Raw genomic sequence first — 22475 nt, 5'->3', positions numbered from 1 at the left:
AATACTTAAGTCAACATATGTCTTTAACAAATCCATAAGCAGTACATAAGCATTTCATAAATACTTAAGTCAACATATGTCTTTAACAAATCCATAAGCAGTACATAAGCATTTCATAAATACTTAAGTCAACATATGTCTTTAACAAATCCATAAGCAGTACATAAGCATTTCATAAATACTTAAGTCAACATATGTCTTTAACAAATCCTTAAGCAGTACATAAGCATTTCATAAATACTTAAGTCAACATATGTCTTTAACAAATCCATAAGCAGTACATAAGCATTTCATAAATACTTAAGTCAACATATGTCTTTAACAAATCCATAAGCAGTACATAAGCATTTCATAAATACTTAAGTCAACATATGTACATAAGCATTTCATAAATACTTCTTTCTTTAACAAATCCATAAGCAGTACATAAGCATTTCATAAATACTTAAGTCAACATATGTCTTTAACAAATCCATAAGCAGTACATAAGCATTTCATAAATACTTAAGTCAACATATGTCTTTAACAAATCCATAAGCAGTACATAAGCATTTCATAAATACTTAAGTCAACATATGTCTTTAACAAATCCATAAGCGGTACATAAGCATTTTATTTAAAAATTATTAACGACTTAAGCATAGCTTCCCCTAGCCTATTGGGTGTGCCGTCTATGATCCTCTAACCTTTCACTACTCACAGAAATAGAGGAAGGTACTGTCTGGAAGGCAGTGAGTCATGAGCAGATGACCGTCCAGAAACAGAGGGGTGTTCGACAGTGCACACTGCAGAGAGAGAGGAGGAGAGGGAGAGGAAAAAAGAGGGGGGGGGGTTATGGAAAGAAAGATATGGAGAGAGGGTGACAAAGGGAGAGCGAGCGAGAGACTGAGGGGCAAGGAAGAGAAGGGAAGAAGGGGGGAGGGAGTGAGGGGGACCAAGAGTGTGCGCAAGAGAGACAGAGACAGAGAAAGGCCCATCTGTTTCTCCTCACTCCTCAGATGGAAGAACGCTCTGTTTATTATCAGATGGGCAGGCCAGCTCATTTTGTTTCACAGTTTCCAGAAAGACCATTTTGAATCCGGCAACTCCCAGGGCCACTCTGCTCTCCTAAGTATTCTCGAGGCACCGTCAGCTCTTATAGTTCTGAACCGCCCATCATTTTCTATGTCCTTGGGTAATTGTTTGCTACCCAGTAAATAATTGCACTCACATGGTGTTCCAGCTCTGAATTAGTCCTTTATTAGAAGGAGAGGATGAAAACCAGACGTGTTTCAGGTCAGACACCTGCATGAACTTTTCTAATTGGTTATTAGAAGTTAGCTTTGATTTGATACACAAACAGAACATTTTCCCTCACATTGCCTCCTCTTATCACTCTGTGATAGTTATCATAAAATGTTAAGGTAAGCATTAGATTATAGCTTCTATCAAAGGAGGTTCTATCAAAATATGTTTATTAAAGTAAGTGAAATGAACATATAAAATCAGACACTTTTCATCCTTTCAAACCCTTCACTCTGGGTTTTACGATCTAAAATACACACAAATACACTGTAGACTCAGAGGTGACTAAATCTCTCAATGTTGAACCATTGTTTACATAGGTCTTACCACAATCGGGTTGCAGTGACCTGTTGCAGTGATGTGTTCTGCACCAACTGTCCCTGAGACTAGTCAAAACATCAAATCTGTTGTTTAAAAAAAAAAAAATCCGCAACGGCCTTCCAAACAAGTCAAACAAAAACTACTGTCAATTCTCACTCATTGTCCTTATCTACAGGGGGGAAAGGAAACTCATCCAGCGTCAGCAGCTCATCAGTCTCACCATCCACTTGAGGAGCATTAAACATAATGGCTGCCGAAACCTTATCAGCTAGGGAGTCACAAATAGCCTTACAACATGTTAGTAATACAATTAGACAGACTAAGTTATTTTTTTAAAACACACGCTGCAGCCCATTGGGCAATTTGGGATCCCCATCTTTCAAACAGGGATTTCAACCAAGTTGCAAGCGTCCGCTCTGGCTGTGGGGAATCGTTCTTTGCCACGGTGGCTATGTATTCGGCCAGATCGGTAACATTAGAGTACCGACCCGGGACAAAAGTGCAACACATCTCCAATTATTGCACAAGTGCCCCAAAAGATAGTCACTGGCCTCTCTGTTTTACAGAGCCAATTTATGCAATTCCTTCAGTTCATCATTCAATTTTTCCAGGACATTTCGAGTAGCATTGGCAATTTTCTCCACGTGTTTAGCGATTTATCATGAATTTGGACTAGCGTACATGCGACTCCATAACCAGGAACAATATACACCAAGGAACCTGGAGGCAGGTGCCGGAGTGTGTGACGTCAGCTAGAGAACTCTTATCTCTCCTCATTCCAGGAGGTTTGTAGTCTCTAAACAGAGCCTTCAGACTCTTATCATCGTTTGGAACTGTTCTCATAGCGGTCACCACAAACCCAACAGTACAACCAGTTCAGGGGCAAGCTATAGTAAGAATCTTACCACACAACCAATAGGTACCATTTTGTGGCTCCTCTCAAAGGGATAACAACATTATAGACTGAATTACCATATGTAACATTACCAGGTTCCCCAGTGTCGGCATTGTTAACAGTTAACTTACAGGTATTGGATCTGTTGTAATACATTGTACAATTACGTTCTAGGTCACCCAAATGATTACCTCCTTCTCCACTAATACACCAAGGGGCTGTCATCACTCTTAACACTTTACTCCCATCTCAGTAGCATCTGGCCTATGTGGTTGTGTAATGCAGAAAACATCATGGGGTCATGGTTACGTGGCATCTCTATCAGGAATGGTAAGACCATTTGTATATGGTCTTACCATAGTCAGATTTACTCCTATGGAAACTCCCACAAGTGGTAAACCTGCTCCTACCTTAACTGACCCCAACCCACACGTCTGACACTCTTATTGTGCAGATGTAAGATTAGGAACCATTTCTGCTCTAGAGAGGAACAGATTGTCCTCATGGTTATGAGGGCCCAGCAGGGCTCTCCTTCTCCGATGACCATCTACTTCTGGACCTCTACTCCGGGCCAGCATCGGTCCCTTTCGCTCAGGACTCCTTCTACCCTCTGTCAGGTTTCACACAAGAGCACAACCTACTGTTTTTATTCTACTATTCTACTACTACTGTTTTTACTCGTCTGCAGTGCGACAAGTGGATCCAGGTTTCTCTTTTCAGCAGCCTTGACCACGGTGGGGGTGGTCAAAAGACGGCCCTCTCTAACGGCGGTCTTTCCAACTCTTTCTCCTGAACCCTTTGACCACCACAGAATCACCTGGGCTCAAACAGTGCTCCGCTCCACCTGCCAGGTTCAAAGAACACTGCAAGGGTGACACAATACTCAACAATGTCTTCCTCCATTCCTTGCAGGGTTGACAAGGTGATCAATTTTAGCATTTGACATTCTGGTCCTTCATTTTTTTTTCTCACAAGTTTCTTCTTCTGTTTCCGCCTCATTCCTTGCTTGGTAGCCCGCTCGTCCACCTCCTCTTCCAAATGGGTTGTGCACGTGAGGACGGCCACTCTCCTTGTGCTTCTCCTGCTCCAGGACAGTGCCTTGAAAGATGCCCTAACTTCCCACAGTTGTAGCAAATCCAGTCTCTCCCTCTCTGTTCCTCTCTGCTCGTTCGCGCTCTGGTCCTTGTTTTTGTAACTTTCTGTCTTCAGCTCCAGCACCTTCTACAGCTCCTTCAACAGCTCCTAATCCCATGGCTCCTCCACCTGACCATCTCCGTCTGCTGGTGGAAGATTTGGCAGAGGTGGATACAAGGAGGTGGGGCCCCCATGAAAGGGTTCCCCTTGGATGATGAAAGGCCAGCCAGGCATTCTCTTTTTTCTTCTTCCTCTTTTTCTTCTCCGGCTCCAAATGCTTCACCATCATTCTTCTTACAGCTTTATATTTAGCATTTTCTGCTTCTCTCTGAAATCGTCCCACTTTATTTTAACTTGTGTCTCCTTTTCAAATTGGCCTCTCTCACAGACTCCAGTCTTTCTGTGCTCACTGTCCCATCTTCAGGGATCTGTCCATCTTTGTCCTGTCTTCTGTTTGGTTCAGTACCCCCCCCCCTCCCCCTTACCATTTTTTGGTTCCCAGTACGGATCCTCCATCCTACTCTTACTATTTCCGTTTCCCATGCTTAATCCCTTTCTTGAACTCTTTTGGGGGGGGGGGACTTCCAGCTTAACACGTCATCTCACACAGCTCTCACACCGAGGCTAAACCCCTGCTCAGTTAGTTAGTCAAGCACACAATACTCTCATCCACATTCACTTAGTACTATTCCCAAACATATTCAATAATCAATCTCCTTAGAACTACTTATGCATCGCCAATGATTCTCTTGTCATGACCTCCTATGCATAAGTATATTCTGTGGTTCTTCTATAGTCTCCATAGTTGCCATATAGTCTCCACAGTATCGATAGTCCCTGAGCATCTGTAGTCCCAATAGCATACATAATCCCAATAGCATACGTAGTCCCACATTTCCCTTACAGTAACAAAATGTTGAAAAAGTCAAGGAGTCTGAATACTTTCCGAATGCACTGCGTACAAGTATTTTTCCCTGTCCTTTTTCCAATTCAAAGTAAGAAAAGTTTCTGTCACAAATTAGTTACGTCCGGCTCTTGGAGAGAACTAATCAACATGTGGTCCTGTGTAGCTCAGTTGGAGCAGAACAGGTTAATCCCGGGACCACCCATACGTAGAATGTATGCACACATGACTATAAGTCGCTTTGGATAAAAGCGTCTGCTAAATGGCATATATTATTATTATTATTTATTATTTATAAATACACAACACGGTAAAACACACTATAAATACGTGTATAACATATTGACATGTTGCCACTGAAATATTACGGCGCTTTTGTAACACAAGTGAAACGCAATAGGAAAAAGCCTTTCACGTCATGAACACATTGTAACAAATGGACATGTTGCCATCGAAATGTCCTGTTATGACGGCACTTAGTTGACACGTGAAACGTAATGGACAAAGCCCATCTCAGGGTTGCCAGATTGGACTGCCACTCTCCCATTGCAGACAGCAAGGATGAATCAGACAAATTAGATTTCCCTCGAAATACCAGAGGACTCATCAGTGCTGTGTTTACTCTCAGTCAATTACAGCAGGGACTGACTAGGAGCAGGTGGGGCTGTTCGCTATCTCCATCCTCTGTCTGTTCCTTCTCTCTTGCCCGCTCTCATCGGTCTGTCCATATTTGTCGCTATATTTTGCTCTCATCGGTCTCTCTCCCCCCTCACTCCCCCCCTCAGCCTGTCTCTATATCTCCTAGTCGACCTCCCATTTTCACTCCCTTCTCTGCAGATCTTCTCTTTCTAATCTCACTCTTATTTTAGTCTTATCTTTCCCCCTGTGTTCTTCTCTCTATCTTCCCATGTGTTACAAACAGTTTTTCTATGTCTAGCCGAATCCCTGTGTTCTTTCCCTTTCTCTCTCTCCGTGTTAGTCTTGCCATGTATTTCTCTCTCTTCCCCCTCTGGCTGTCTTGCTCTCCACATGCATCTTTACTGGGTCACAGAGTTGTGGACTGCTGGTCTTGTGAACTCAGCAGGAGGTGTTGGAGAGAGGACAGAAGGTAGAGAGAGAGAGAGAGAGCGAGAGGGAGAGGGAGAGAACGAGAGAGACTACAGTCTTATGGCACTAGTGCAAATTGCACTAGCCTATCCAATAACACCCCGGTAGTAGTAGAGTTTGTGATACAGTAAAATCTAAAATGTTTATGCTCACACTTGTTTTAGGAAGAGAACGCACAGCACAATAGGTATGTAATACATACCGTTTGTCAGTCAAGTAAATAGAACACATGATCAGGGTAATGGATTTAACACTTAATCAAGCCCTCCGCTCATTCTGCCCTGTCCTTAGCTACAGTGTGCTGAAGTGGCCCCTATGGCTAGGTACAGACCTAGGATCAGCTTGCCTTCCCCCAAATCCTAATCTTAACCATTAGACTCAAGAGCAGCCTCTGAGATTATCTCTGAGTTGCCCTGAGGACAGAGAAGTGTGATGCATGTCACTCTGACACAAGCTAGGGGACAGAGGGACCCACACCTCACTGAGTGTGTGGAGAGAGCAGAGGAGATGGAAGAGTCACATGAGGAAAGCGAGGAAGAGGTGAGGAGGAGGGAAAGGATAAAGAGGGGAGAGCAGTATGGTGTATGTCACTCTGGCATGGGGACAGAGGGATGACACTGCCACGGAGTGAGGAGGGTGGAGATGGAAGAGGATGATGAGGGAAAGTAAGGAAGAGGAGTAGGTGACCGGAGGGCAGAGCAATGTTTATTTTTGTTACATTTTATTTCACCTTTATTATACCAGGTAGGCCAGTTGAGAACAAGTTCTCATTTACAACTGCGACCTGGCCAAGATAAAGCAAAGCAGTGCGACACAAACAGCAGCACATGGAATAAACAAACAGTCAATAACACAATAGGAAAACAAGTGTATATTGTGGAAGGACCACTAGAGGGCAGGCTGGGCTCATGGATAGTAGCCCAACAAAGCATGGGAGACAAGGTAACCAGAGTCAATTAAGCACAGCTGACGGTACTAATGAGATACTCTCCTTCCCCTATAAAAGAGAGAATGGAACCAGCAGAGAGAGGGAAACTATCTCTGGAAGATGGCCACCGAGAGAGAGAAGCTGTGCTGAAAGAACCACGAAGACGGTGACAAACCCGTGATTTATGTTTGTTGTAGTTTAAAGATTATCCTATTGTGTTCTTGTTTCATCTGGAGAAGAAGATGTGTGTTTTTTCCTTGGAAGATTTTTCATTGATTATGTTAATGTTTTTGTTGACAAAATACCCTCAATAGAGAACCGTGTTCAATCAGAAAAACCTACTCCTGACTCGTTTATTCCACCTTCCCGCTTTAGAGTGACGCCTAATTACTTGGTACGCTCACAATATATACAGTGTGTGCAAATAAAGTAAGATAAGGCAGGTAAGGCAATAAATAGGCCATACTGGCTAAATAATTACAATTTAGCAATTAAACACGGGAGAGACAGATGTGCAGAATATGAATGTGCAAGTGGATATCCTGGGGTGCAAAGATATTCCATTTACAATGGGCTGTTAAGCAGTGCTGAGATTGGTTTGTGTTGGGGAAGCATCAGCACCTGCTGACTAGAGGGAAGTAGCTTTTCCGCGATTCATCTCTCTTTCTCTCTTATGCATTCGCTGTCTCTCCACAGACGATACCCTGTTATCATGTATGCAGTGGACACACACACACACGCACAATCCATTCTCCGCAAACACCACCTCACCTATCACTCACACAGACAGCGTTTTAGGAATTCCTCGATTGCCTCCCTCCCCCTCGTTCTTTTACACTTTGACTGAGTGAAGGTGGGTGATGTATATCCTCACTCTGCCAGGAGCCTCTCGCTGAAACTGCCATGTGTTTACAACCCACCATTACAGGGAAAGTCACAACATTGACACAGACATATAAAACACGCACACAGAAATACTACACATACTGATGCATTGTTCTTTCGAAGGCCAAACCCACTGCTGGTGTGCGTGGCCAAAGAGCTCTATTCTCATGTCATATGACCGTAGCACCAGTTCCAATGCCGTTTAGCAAACTCCAGATGGTGCTATGGTCAGTTGTCATGAAAGTAGAGGGTTTTGGCCACGTACACCAATGGTGAATTTGGTTTTCGAAAGAAGAATGCATATGCAGAAAATACCTCATCCTTACTGTAAAATATGGTGGTGTATCGTCTTTGATGTTATGGGGATATTTTGCTTCCACTGGTCCTGGGGCCCTTGTTAAGTTCAATGGCATCATGAACTTATTCAAATATCAAAACATTTTTGACCAAAAACCTGGTTGCCTTTGCCAGGAGGCTGAAAACTGGCCGCAAATGGTACTTCCAGCAAGGAAAGCCGACAATACATTCCACCAACAAATGGTTAATTGATCACAAAATCAACATTTTGCAATGGCCTTCTCAGTCTCCGAGGGCAGCCCATAAGCGCAGACGAAGGATATTAAAGGATCTGGAAAGATTCTGTATGGAGGAATGGTCTGAAATCTCTCCCAGTGTGTTCTCCAATCTCATAAAACATTTCAGGAAAAAAAGTCTGTCGAATTCGCAAGGTGAGGGTGCTGGAATATTGAATACAGGGAATCCAATCATTTTAACCCATATCTTTTTAGATGTTTTGTATTACATCTTAAACAAAAATCTTTCTCTGAGCAATTGTTTTAGTATAGAATACTATAATAATAAAACCAGAAAATGGCGTACAATATAGCTTAGAATTTGTATTTTTCATTTTAGAAATGTTTTTTTTGCTCATCTTTATTAAGGGGTTCAATAATTCTGGACACACGGACACATACACGCACGCACATATATATATACATACACACTGAGTGTACAAAACATTATGAACACCTGCTCTTTCCATGACTGACTGACCAGGTGAATCCAGGCGAAAGCGATGATCCCTTATTGATGCCACTTGTTAAAGCCACTTCAATCAGTGTCGGATAGATTAAGGGGAGGATACGGTTTAAATAAGAATTTTTAAGCATTGAGAAAATTGAGACATGGAATGTGTGCCATTCAGAGGGTTATATTATTAGTGCCTTTTAGGTGCCAGGTGCCATCGGTTTCCTGTGTGTACCAAGAATGGTCCACCACCCAAAGGACGTCTAAATATTAGGAAGGTGTCCTTAATGTTTTGTACACTGCATAAAACTCACGTGTTGCCGTTTGGAATTACCTTTTGATTAGACAACACTTTTTTTTTTTAGTTGTTGTGTTTATCAAATATCACAAATGTTTTAGTGTGTTGAGTTGTAGTCAAATCGGTCAACATAATATAACATAATGCATTTCCCCCACGAAAACGTGATCTTCTGGGAAACATTGGAGACGTTTTTAAAATCCAGTACTCTCTGTACTCCAAAATGTGACCATCTGGAAGAGATTATCTGTAAGAAGACTTGAAGTGAAAATCCTGGTCTGGCTCCTTTTCTAGTTTTGGTTCTGATTTATCCGTATCTTGGGTTTTCAGAATACTGTAGTCTCACAGCAGGCCCTAGAGTGCCCCCTAGTGCTATGTGTACGGAACCGACAAAATATTAGGATTTGACATCCATTGAATTAATAATGTACACTGAAATGTGTCGACATAGTGGCTAGTTTGGGTTTATTCGAAGCAGTGCATGCTGATATAATATGCAAGAAATGACACTTAACTGCAGAAAAAAATCTCTTGCCTTTTTGTTTAAGCCATCTATCTCCACTGAGACTTACCCATCATTTATTTCAATGTTATATCAACATTCTGTCAACTTTCCCATGCCTTTTTAGTCTTATCTATAACCCTTGTTCTGTAAACACGCGCCTCTAAACGCTATAGCAACATTCTCTCAACGTCTCCACTGCCTCTTACTCTTGGCCATAAACTTCTATTTAATGATCTACTAACAATATCTCAACATTTGCCTTTCAGGAAACCAAGGAGCCTCCGGGAGTGACCCTGTTCGGCAGCACCCCGGGGGTGGACCTTCGCCGGGGCCGCAGGCGTCACTCAGGCACGCTAATGCTGCCCCCGTTGTCATGGCGACAGGCGGAGAGTGATCTGGGCCGCACGCCAGAGGAGTGTGCCATGGCCCGACCCACCAGCCTGCCCTTTCGACCTCCACCACGCATCGACATTACCCATGTCGACCCCAACAGGTGAGATATCGTAGGTCATAGCTCAACTTTTTGGGAGGTTGGCAACTCTGGACTTCTAAGGCAGCACTCCTGCTGGTTTTCGTATCTCCACTTGATTTATCAATTTGTCAATGGTTGGCCAGAAACCAGCCGACACTGCACTCCTGGAGGACAGTACCTGTGCAATATTACCTGAGTTCAACCCATCCTGTGTTTTCCTGCGTCTGTAGAGCATAGCATACCATGATAATATTTTTTGCTGAAGTATATTATGTGTTTGTGGAGTCAGGGAAGCATATCTATTTTGTACATTCAGCATCAGCAAAGTTCACGTTCATCCAACAACCACTGGGTGGAGACAAAGTGCTCTAAAGCCAGTTGCCTATTTAATTCATGTGCTTTGTGAGGTGAGGTTGTGTTGAACTGTTGAGTTCCAGTCACTGTACAGAGCAACAGACAGTTGTGGTAAGCCAATCAGCATCATTTGAGGTGATCACCAATAGCCCCCCCCCCCTCTAGAATATTACAGAGGGGGTGGACCCTGAAAGGGACCTCCCACTTATCACTTTCTGGGCTTACAGTGGTCCCTGACTTGAGAGAGAGATGGAACTGTATGGAAGAGGGAAAGTGGGTTAGTGATTGTTTAAGTGAAGTAAACAAAGAGCAGGTAGGTGCGACGGGAGAGTGAAGGAAAGAAAGAGATAGGGAAAGGCACAGAGTATCTCACCCCCGGCGAACACTTGAAGTGAGAAGAAGAGCTCGTCAAAGAAGTCTGCGAACTAGAGCTGTCGGAAGAACCCTGCTCTGCCCACCAGCTCTCTGGTGGGTACTGTGCTGTAGACTCACGCTTGAGCTCCACTCTTTGGGACTGAGTGAACTGGACTCTGATCTAAACCAAGATCCTAGCTATGGAGGAACATGGGGACCGAACAGAGTCGGAACAGAATATAGACTCATGTGGGCCAACCGACTCGGACAAGAGGACGAGAGTTTCACCCCACAACTCTCCGAGACGGTTTCGTAAACAAGTGGTGACCAAGCGCCGTTACAGGCGCTTCACTGTGGCCCATACCTGGTAAGGCCCTGGAGCTGTGTTGGTGTGTGTATGTCTGTGTGTGCGTTAGGACAGCGAGTTGCCAAGGACGTCACAATACAACATTATCACAATACGATATCTATTTCGATTGTATATGTACCACAATTCTATAAGTATTGCAATTTGATATTGATATTTTATTGCGATTTGATGTTCCAAACATATTGCTCACAAAGGGGGCCGATTCTGACTTAGGAATTGTACGCCTTTCCTATTTGGTTTTCAGATTTCAGAGGTGCATAATGGGCTTTGCAGGCGTGGTTCCCTTGTGCGCTGAATACATCTAATTTAACCACTGAAAACCCTCCCACTCGATAGCCAACAGATTTTCCTATAGGGTTTTCACTACATGTATCTTAAGGCATCACTTTAAATACGGTATACCTGTAATTAGAATTTTGACGACAGGCTAGATTAGAATACATTGGGTTCAGAATATAAGGATCAATGAAAGAAAGCCATCTAAATGTGCATTTTCATCTCCATTGAAACTGATAGATTTTTTTTTTAATACTCTGAACTTGTCTAATATTTAGGCAAATTTTAGGGTTAGGAAAGTAGGCATAAATCATTTAACAAAAAACAGGGTTGGAGAGCCTTTACGCACTAAATATATGGTTGAATCAAAAATACAGTGGTTTGCTTCATCTTGAAAGTTGTCATATTTAAGTTCAATTCATGAAATATTGGAGGTGGAAAAGTGTTCAATAAGGGTGGAACAATAGTCCTACAAATCAACCCAAGTTCGCACTCATCATGGAACTGGATGACAACGGACCAGTCGTCGTGAACTGTGCACCTGGCTCCAGGTTTAACCTGCTACGTGTGGTCTGAGTTCCATAATGATTCAAATAGGCTACATGACCCAAATTTATTGCACCACGTTAGCTTAATATGATCCACTAATGCTCGCGACCCTCAGGAACAACTACACAGACGTGACAGAGGAACGAAAGGTCAACGGAATGGAATGATGCAATATGTAAGCTACAAATGGAAGGAAACTAACACTAAAGTGACAGTTCTAAATGTATGCGGATATTGCTGATGGTGGCTCCCGATAGTAGCTAATATGTAACATGACACAAATTGTAAACTAAAACGGAGGAAAGCCCAGGTATATAATTCAAATATAAGCACATACATGATCTCGGCAGGTTCAGCCCTACAGAAGCCTATAGATAGGGTCGCCAAATTTCATCCATGCAAATTATGAGGGCACACAATAACAATTCTGAATAACGGCACAGCTATTTATAGACTACTTCACTGTGGAAATGTTCCACAATACATGTCATGCTGATATGATTTTCAGTTTGCTTGGATATGGCTGGTGTCACATTCGTCTCCAAGGATCATAAGGAATAACCATCTAAAACAATTACTATGTGTAGTTACAAACGGATGAGTTGTTTATTTAGCTCTTATCAATAGTTATCCATTGTAAATTACAGCACATGGAGAATATGACGTATCTGCAGACACACCTCTGCCTCACCTTCATTTCTTAGACCCTGGTCACTGTTGTGTGATTTTCCCCCCCATCTTTTGTAACATTTAGGCAACTTATGCCTTGATAAGTAATTGTGTGAAATGGCACTGTTGAAATGCATATTGGGTCATTCAAGTACAGTAGGCCTCTGGTTGCCTCAGGAGGAATAAATTGCAGTTCCTGGAAAATGTGAACTGAAACCATGACCTCAGAAGCTGTGACTTAGCCTACAAATAATATAGGTTTGCTTATTAACATGTCTGTAATCATTCTTTGAAAAAAATTAAATACTGAACAAAATACTGTGAGTGAACACTTGAACTGAGAAGAAGAGCATGTTAATAAGCAAACCTACATTATTTGTAGACTAGGTCACAGATTCTGCGGTCATGGTTTCAGTTGACATTTTCCAGGAACTGGTATATAAAGGGTCTGAATACTTATGTAAACATTTCTAAACACGTGTTTTTCCTTTGTCATTATGGGGTATTGTGTGTAGATTGAGGGGGGAAAAATGTATATTTAATCAATTTTATAATAAGGCTGTAATGTAACAAAATGTGGAAAAAGTCAAGGGGGTCTGAGTACTTTCCACACGCACTGTACCTCGATCACTCCGGTGTTCCTGCACATTGTAAATATGGTAGTGAAACTGACCCTGTATATACAGTTGAAGTCGGAAGTTTACATACACTTAGGTTGGAGTCATTAACTCATTTTTCAACCACTCCACACATTTCTTGTTAACAAACTATAGTTTTGGCAAGTCGGTTAGGACATCTACTGTGTGGATGACACAAGTCATTTTTCCAACAATTGTTTACAGACAGATTATTTAACTTATCACAATTCCAGTGGGTCAGAATATTACATACACTAAGTTGACTGTGCTTTTAAACAGCTTGGAAAATTCCAGAAAATGATGGCTTTAGAAGCTTCTGATCGGCTAATTGACATAATTTGAGTCATTTGGAAGTGTACCTGTGGATGTATTTCAAGGCCTACTTTCAAACTCAGTGCCTCTTTGCTTGACATGGGAAAATCAAAAGAAATCGGCCAAGACCTCAGAAAAAAATGTGTAGACCTCCAAGTCTGGTTCATCCCTGGGAGCAATTTCCAAATGCCTGAAGGTACCACGTTCATCTGTACAAAAAATAGTACACAAGTATAAATAACATGGGACCACGCAGCCTTCATACCGCTCAGGAAGGAGACGCGTTCTGTCTCTTAGAGATGAGTGTACTTTGGTGCGAAAAGTGCAAATCAATCCCAGAACAACAGCAAAGGACCTTGTGAAGATGCTGGATGAAACAGGTACAAAAGTATCTATATCCACAGTTAAACGAGTCCTATATCGACATAACCTGAAAGGCAGCTCAGCAAGGAAGAAGCCACTGCTCCAAAACCACCATTAAAAAAAGCCAGACTACAGTTTGCAACTGCACATGGGGACAAAGATTGTACATTTTGGAAAAATGTCCTCTGGTCTGATGAAACAAAAATAGAACTGTTTGGCCATAATGACCATCGTTATGTTTGGAGGAAAAATGGGGACGCTTGCAAGCCGAAGAACACCATCCCAACCATGAAGCAAGACATCAGTCAGGAAGTTAAACCTTGGTCGCAAATGGGTCTTCCAAATGGACAATGACCCCAAGCATACTTCTAAAGTTGTGGCAAAATGGCTTAAGGTTAACAAAGTCCAGGTATTGGAATGGCCATCACAAAGCCCTGACCTCAATCCTATAGAAAATTTGTGGGCAGAACTGAAAAAGTGTGTGCGAGCAAGGAGGCCTACAAACCTGACTCAGTTACACCAGCTCTGTCAGGAGGAATGGGCCAAAATTCACCCAACTTTTTTGTGGGAAGCTTGTGGAAGGCTCCCCAAAACATTTGACCCAATTTAAACAATTCTAAGGCAATGCTACCAAATACTAATAGAGTATGTACACTTCTGACCCACTGGGAATGTGATGAAAGAAATAAAAGCTGAAATAAATCACTTATCTCTACTATTATTCTGACATTTCACATTCTTAAAATAAAGTGGTGATCCTAACTGACCTAAGACAGGGAATTTTTACTAGGAATAAATTTCAGCAATTGTGAAAAACTAAGTTTAAATGTGATTGGCTGAGGTGCATGTCAACTTCCCACTGTCAACTTCCAACTGTCAACATCCGACTTCCAACTGTAGCTTCTTACTTTCTTGTGTTCATCTTTCTTAAGTTTATTTCCTGTGTATTTTTGTTCTACCTCGTTGTTTTTTTTGTGCTACATCGATATTGATTACTAGATAATTGGACTTGTAGCTTGCAAGGAAGGCATTTCACTGTACTTGTGCACTTGACATTAAAACTTGAAACTTGTTTAATAAGTTGTTTGTGAACTGCACGTCACTAATAGCAACTGTCGTCGACAAGCTCACGTTTCAAATGTATGAAAGCCAGTGAGGGCTGTGGAATTAACAGAGTTTTCTTCGAGAAATAAGTTGTTTAAATGGCTAAATAATTAACAGTGCACCAAAGGTACAGTATTTGTGATAGTATCACAGTATACTGTGATTCCTGAAATGCAGAGCCTTTTGGAATATTGTTCTAATCTGAAATTATTTTTGTTACATTGTTTGCTAGCTAGTATAACAGTACTAATATTGTCTGTCAACTGTAAAAATGTAGTGCAACAGAGCCAGTTAAAACTGAAGTATCTGATCATCAATGAATTCGAGAAAACGCTCTTTGTTTTTAACACAGCGGCCGAGGTATGCACTTTTTTCATTTGGGGGAAAATCATTTTCTAATGTTTTAACCCATTCATATTACACAATCTATTTGTGTTGACTATGATTAGGGCATGGGAATTTAAGAGTGTCTTTAAGGCTGAATTAACTTACAAACTAGGGTATAGGCTACCGGCCAGCATTGCGCAAATATGGTGTTTCTAAAAGTGACTTCAGAGGTTTAGAATAGTTGGACATCATTCCATGTCATCATTCCATCCCTTTGGTTGTGTTTGGCCCAAGGCCCATGACCCTTTACTGAGTGTCTCCTACCCTGTCCTACTCCCTACTCCCCTCTACTCCACATCTCTGGTCACACTGCAGAGTACGTCATCCCCTCTTTCCCCCTTGAGGGCATTTTGCTTTTCCACTGCTCTAACACAGTAATGGATACATTCACTTGTTTAAATCCAGAATTTGAAACCCATATTACTTGGGGTCAATGTCAGTTTTGCAGTTATCATGGGGGCCACAAAAAGCAGCTTGTGTGCCTGATGTGGCCCCCAAACAGGTATATCAGACACTATTAATATGAATTAATGTGGAACTGAGAGCATTTTAGCAACATGAAATCTTATTCAAATCTGTTCATATATTATTATTTATATATATATATATATATATTTTTAATCCATTTTATGAAAAGCGAGCACCTTAGATATGGTCATTTTATACTTTTATAGAATGATTTTGAATGGTGTAAAGTAAGGCATTGTGAAAATGATAGCAATATAGAGTGGGAAAGCTTTTGAACACTTAACCGACATCGCGGTAAATAAAACCTAATTAAAACGTGTCAGTCTTGTCCAGGACCGGAATCTACACAAACCGTGCGCCACAGCCAATCAGAGCTACAGTAGGCCTATATGCAAATAAGCAATTTTCCACATGGGCCTGCCATCATTCACTTTGAACTGGACTATATGTTTACAGGTAGTAGCAACAGCGCGGCTTTAGATCATTAGAAAGCATTCGCCAAAAGCCACAAAATACACCACTTACATTTGGGAACTTAAGAGTCCTATTGATCGAACAAACATGAAGAGGTGTAGGATATGTCTCCCTCAGTTGCCTATATACAACATCAACAAAAAGATCAACAACTAATGTTAGCCAGAACAAGATGAGCTAAAATCTAATGAAGAAACAGTAGAAACCTTCACAAACTTTTTCAGCTTCTAGTTGGCAGTCAAAATTGTACTAATAAACTATGGGGAATAGTAGCCTGCTCGCCCTTCTGCAGCTCGCCTGCCAATGCATGCTAGTCCCAACCCACGTTTTGACAACTGAATGGGAATTTGTCTGCCTGCTTGCCCATTTGATCGATGCCAAGTACAGTTGAAGTTGGAAGTTTACATACATTTAGGTTGGAGTCATTAAAACTCTGACTTAGCCTACAAATAATATAGGTTTGCTTATTAACATGTCTGTAAACATTCTTTAAAAAAATTAAATATTGAAGAAAATACTGTGGGTGTTGTTTTCAGAGTATGTCACCCCCGGTGAACACTTGAACTGAGAAGAAGAACATGTTATAATAAGCAAACCTACATGATTTTGAGGCTAGGTCAGAGGTCATGGTTTCAGTTTATATTTTCCAGTCACCTAGGTATTTGTAGTTGTCCACATATTCTAAGTCAGAACCGTCCAGAGTAGTGATGCTAGTCGGGCAGGCAGATGCGGGCAGCGATCGGTTGAAAAGCATGCATTTAGTTTTACGAGCGTTTTAAGAACAGTTGGAGGCCACGGAAGGAGTGTTTTATGGCATTGAAGCTCGATTGGAGGTTTGTTAACACAATGTCCAAAGAAGGGCCAGATGTATACAGAATGGTGTCTTCTGCGTAGAGGTGGATCAGGGAATCAACAGCAGCAAGAGCGATATCGTTGATATATACATAGAAGAGAGTCTGCCCTGAGAATTGAACCCTGTGCTACCCCCATAAGAGACTGCCAGAGGTCTGGACAACATGCCCTCCGATTTGACATACTGAATTCTATTAGAGAAGTAGTTGGTGAACCAGGCAAGGCAGTCATTTGAGAAACCAAGGCTGTTGAGTCTGCCGATAAGAATGCGATGATTGACAGAGTCGAAAGCCTTGGCCAGGTCGACGAAGACAGCTGCACAGTACAGTGTTTTTATCGATGGCGGTTATGATATAATTTAGTATCTTGAGCGTGGCTGAGGTGCACCCGTGACCAGCTCGGAAACCGGATTGCACAGCAGAGGTATGGTGGGATTCGAAATGGTCAGTGATCTGTTTGTTGACTTGGCTTTGGAAGATTGTAGAAAGGCAGGGCAGGATGGATATAGGTCTGTAACAGTTTGGGTCTAGAGTGTCACTCCCTTTGAAGAGGGGGATGACTGCGGAAGCTTTCCAATCTTTAGGGATCTCAGACGATATGAAAGAGAGGTTGGACAGACTGGTAATAGGGGTTGCAACAATGGCGGCGGATAATTTTAGAAAGAGTGTTCAGATTGTCTAACCCAGCTGATTTGTACGGGTCCAGGTTTTGCAGCTCTTTCAGAACATCTGTTTTCTGGATTTGGGTGAAGGAGAAGCTGGGGAGGCTTGGGAAAGTAGCTGTGGGGGGTACGGAGCTGTTGACCGGGGTTGGGGTAGCCAGGAGGAAAGCATGGCCAGCCGTAGAGAAATGCTTATTGAAATTCTCGATTATCGTGGATTTATCGGTGGTGACAGTGTTTCCTAGCCTCAGTGCAGTGGGCAGCTGGGAGGAGGTGCTCTTATTCTCCATGGACTTTAGTTTCCCTCTTTTGGAGTTAGATCTAGAGGATGCAAATTTCTGTTTGAAAAAGCTAGTCTTTGGTTCCTGACTTCCCTGAAAAGTTGCATATCGCGGGGAGTATTCGAAGCTAGTGCAGTGCGCCACAGGATGTTTTTGTGCTGGTCAAGGGCAGTCAAGTCTGGAGTGAACCAAGGGCTATATCTGTTCTTAGTTCTACATTTTTTTGAAAGGGGCATGTTTATTTAAGATTGTGAGGAAATTACTTTTAAAGAACGATCAGGCATCCTCTACTGACGGAATGAGGCCAATATCCTTTCAGGATACCCGGGCCAGTTCGATTAGAAAGGCCTGCTCGCAGAAGTGTTTTAGGGAGCATTTGACAGTGATGAGGAGTGGTCGTTTTACCGCGGACCCATAGCGGATGCGGGCAATGAGGCAGTAATCACTGAGATCCTGATTGAAAACAGCAGAGGTGCATTTGGAGGGCAAGTTGGTCAGGATATCTATGAGGGTGCCCATGTTTACGGATTTGGGGTTGTACCTGGTGGGTTCCTTGATCAGTTGTGTGAGATTGAGGGCATCTAGCTTAGATTGTAGGACTGCCAGGGTGTAAAGCATATCCCAGTTTAGGTCACCTAACAGAACGAACTCTGAAGATGGGGGGGCAATCAATTCACATATGGTGTCCAGGGCACAGCGGAGCTGAGGGGGTCAGGCGGCAACAGTGAGAGACTGGAGAGATTCATTTTTTTAATTAGAAGCTCGAACTGTGTGGGCATAGACCTGAAAAGTATAACAGAACTTTGCAGACTAACTTCTCACCCTTTAGCAGTTCTATCTTGGTGGAAAATGTTGTAGTTGGGGATGGAAATCTCCGAATTTTTGGTGGTCTTCCTAAGCCAGGATTCAGACACGGCATGGACATCAGGGTTGGCGGAGTGTGCTAAAGCAGTGAGTAAAACAAACTTAGGGAGGAGGCTTCTGATGTTAACATGCATGAAACCAAGGCTTTTACTGTTACAGAAGTCAACAAATGAGAGTGCCTGGGGACACGCAGGGCCTGGGCTAGCCTTCACATCACCCGAGGAACAGAGGAGGAGTAGGATGAGGGTACAGCTAAAGGCTATCAAAACTGGTTGTCTTGTGCGTTGGGGACAGAGAATAAAAGGAGAAGTTTTCTGGGTGTGGTAGGATAGATTCAGGACATAATGTACAGACAGGGGTATGGTAGTGGTACAGTGGAGGTAAACCTAGGCATTGAGTGACGATAAGAGAGGTTGCATCTCTGGACGCACTAGTTATGCTGGGTGAGGTCACTGCATGTGTGGGAGGTGGGACAAAAGAGGTCTGTGAGGCATTTTGAGTGGGACTAGGGGGAGATGCGCCTGGCTCGCGGCTAACTGGTGCTAGCTTTGGGTCAAGGGCGTCAGCCACTATAGCCACTCTGGAGCAGCTAGCTAGCAGCGATGATCCGATGCAAAGGTCCAGAGCTTACGGCAAGAATCCGGTGGTGTTGTGGATTCTAGTCGTGTTAGTGAAGAGTCCGGGAGGCATCAGCTGTGTAGCAGGTGATCATAGGGTCTACTGTGCAGGTCGGAATATGGGCTCAAGGCTAGCTTTGGGGCTGGGCCACTCTGTTAGCTAGCTGCGAAGATCAGGAGTAGTGGTCCAGGGCTTACAGCAGGAATCCGGTGTTGTAGTGGAGAAAAACAGTCTGATATGCACAGGGTTGATAACACGCTGTGCAGGCTGGCAAGTATTATCCAGGCTAAAAGCAGCTGGTGTCTGTGCTAAAGGTAAAGGCCGCTAGCAGTGGCTAACAATGACTAACTAGCTACTAACTAATTAGCTGGTTAGCTTCTGATGGCTAGATCTAAAAAATAGCAGATCACATTTGGTGAGGCGGGTTGCTGGAAGGGATATTTAATTTAAAAATGGAAAAGGAGATTGAAAATATGTTGAAATATATACAAAAAAGACATACAAAATGTACACAGGAGAATGACAAACGACGTCTGTACTGCTACCATCTTGGAAAAACCTAGAAATGCACGTACTTTGGTGCGAAAAGTGCAAATCAATCCCAGAACAACAGCAAACCTTGTGAAGATGCTGGAAGAAATGGGTACAAAAGTATCTATATCCACAGTAAAAACGAGTCCTATATCGACATATAGGCCACTCAACAAGGAAGAAACCACTGCTCCAAAACCGCCATAAAACGGAAACTGCACATGGGGACAAAGATCATACTTTTTGGAGAAATGTCCTCTGGTCTGATGAAACAAAAATAGAACTGTTTGGCCATAATGACCATTGTTATGTTTGGAGGAAATAGGGGGAGGCTTGCAAGCCAAAGAACGCCATCCAAACCGTGAAGCACGCTGGTGCCAGAATCATGTTGTGGGGGTGCTTTGCTGCAGGAGAGACTGGTGCACTTCATAAAATAGATGGCATCATGAGGGAAGAAAATGATGTGTGTATATATTGAAGCAACATCTGAAGACATCAATCAGGAAGTTAAAGCTTGGTTGCAAATGGGTCTTCCAAATGGACAATGACCCCAAGCATACTTCCAAAGTTGTGTCGAAATGGCTTAAGGACAACAAAGTCAAGATATTGGAGTGGCCATCACAAAGCCCTGACCTCAATTCTATAGAAAATTTGTGGGCAGAACTGAGAAAGTGTGTGCGAGCAAGGAGGCCTACAAACCTGACTCGGTTACACCAGCTCTGTCAGAAGGAATGGGCCAAAATTCACCCAACTTTTTGTTGGAAGCTTGTGGAAGGCTACCTGAACCGTTTGACCCAAGTTTTTATTTTTTTATTAAGGCAATGCTACCAAATACTAATTAAGTGTATGTAAACTTCTGACCCATTGGGAATGTGATGAAATAAATAAAACCTGAAATCTCTACTATTATTCTGACATTTCACATTCTTAAAATAAAGTGATGATCCTAACTGACCTAAAACAGGGAATTTTTACTAGGATTAAATGTCAGGAATTGTGGAAAAACTGAGTTTAAATGTAGTTGGCTAAGGTGTATGTAAACTTCCAACTTCAACTGTACATTTGATTGACATCTAAGCGATATGCTAACTGTGAATAGCCGTTAAAGTTTAGCATAGCTAGCTATCAAAGTGATTCACATTTCTTGCTAGCTAACCAAATGACATATCTGCAAAGTAGTTAAAACACTGACGGTTCCACTTTAAGACGAGTAATAGTATTGCTAGTCGTCGTCTTTGAGACATTCGCGTATGGGCGCACAAGCTAGCGTCATCATGCTCTTGTGATCAGTACTGTACTGATCGCTTCAAAGTGCTGGTGGAAGCATGGCATCGAACTTCGGCATCAGGCAGAGTGTTCACATGCTACCCATGGTTTTGATGTTTTACTGAAGTCCACTATAAGCAATATCAGACATTTAATTAACCTCGCAGCCAAAACATTTTTACATGGCGAAGGTCGCCCTCTGGTGGTGACTGTGCTGTCCTTTTATTCTTTAATCACTCTCTGTCTTGCTCATGATACCAATCATCTTGTAATGTCCCCCCTTAGACAGACAGAGTGGAACCAAGAGTCAGATGACTGGCCATACTACAGGAACAGAAAAAGACAGAGAGAGACGATCCATTCCATGTAGTCCAGCCCAGCTCTACCCTCAGCCAAGCCAATCCTGTGCCATCACACTGTTGGCCTCTGTTCAGGGATATTGTGTGTGTGCGCGAGCAGAGCGTAGTGTCAGTGTGGTGTCTTATCAGATCAGAGGAGGGGTGTGTGTGCTCCGAGTGTGTTTGATAACTTGATTAAAGAAAGGAGAAATCAAAATGTCCATCCGGAGGAGGAAGGAGAGAGGAGGAGGTGCAGGGGAGATGATGTACACCAGGTCACCGATCTGTCACAGGGGCAGGGTGCACTTTGACTTTAGTGAAGAGGTGGTCAGGAGTCGCTCCCCCTGCACTACTCACAGGTGACTCATCTTGATTCGTTTTTAAAAACATTTTTTGGTAGGTTGCAGTATTTTCATAAATACCTGTGTATGATTGTAGAATGGCTGTGTTTCAACATGTCCTTATTGTACAGTAAGTCATTTCAGATAGGACTGCCCTTGCACAATAATGATTTGCTAAGACATTGCTACTTTGGTGGTGCATTCCGCTGTGTGTTTGCAATGCAATATGAAAACTTTGAATACACATTTACAGATGATGTACTTTACTAACATGCCGTGGTTCAGTGTAAGATTTTGTGTGTGTGTGTGTCAATGTGTGTGTTCCTACGCTTGTATTTGCCATCCATTATGTCACTCTGATCTCATGGTCGCTGGGAGGTGTGGGAGTAGGAAATGCCTCAGTGGGATATGTTCTGGGATAATCCTACATGTAGGGATTACAGTGGGGGTAAATGCTGCTGGGCAAATATTAAAATGGGAACAGTGTAATTTCATTAAGGATCTGCACTGATTTACCAGGCAGTCTGAGTGGTAGAGGGGAAATAGATGTCAAAAGGTTGGGTCAGTATTCCCAAGCGTCTCATAATAGGAGTGCTGAATCTAGGATCTGGTCCCCTCTGTCCATATAATTATAATCTAAAAGGCT

At 42.6% G+C, this 22475-nt stretch overlaps 1 protein-coding gene across 3 annotated transcripts in view; it reads left to right on the top strand.

The window, feature by feature from the left end:
• LOC124010232 (cAMP-specific 3',5'-cyclic phosphodiesterase 4B-like) overlaps positions 1-22475 on the top strand; it is a 132795-nt gene that overhangs the window by 52490 nt on the left and 57830 nt on the right. For all 3 annotated transcript variants that reach the window (XM_046322677.1, XM_046322678.1, XM_046322679.1), the window contains one exon: positions 9554-9780. In XM_046322677.1, the coding sequence (XP_046178633.1) occupies positions 9554-9780 (227 nt within the window). The remainder of the gene's footprint in view (positions 1-9553; positions 9781-22475) is intronic.

The sequence above is a fragment of the Oncorhynchus gorbuscha genome, linkage group LG22 (assembly GCF_021184085.1).
Source record: "Oncorhynchus gorbuscha isolate QuinsamMale2020 ecotype Even-year linkage group LG22, OgorEven_v1.0, whole genome shotgun sequence".
NCBI lineage: Eukaryota > Metazoa > Chordata > Actinopteri > Salmoniformes > Salmonidae > Oncorhynchus > Oncorhynchus gorbuscha.
Note: the sequence above shows the minus strand (reverse complement) of the source record. Positions and strands in the feature narration are given on the sequence as shown.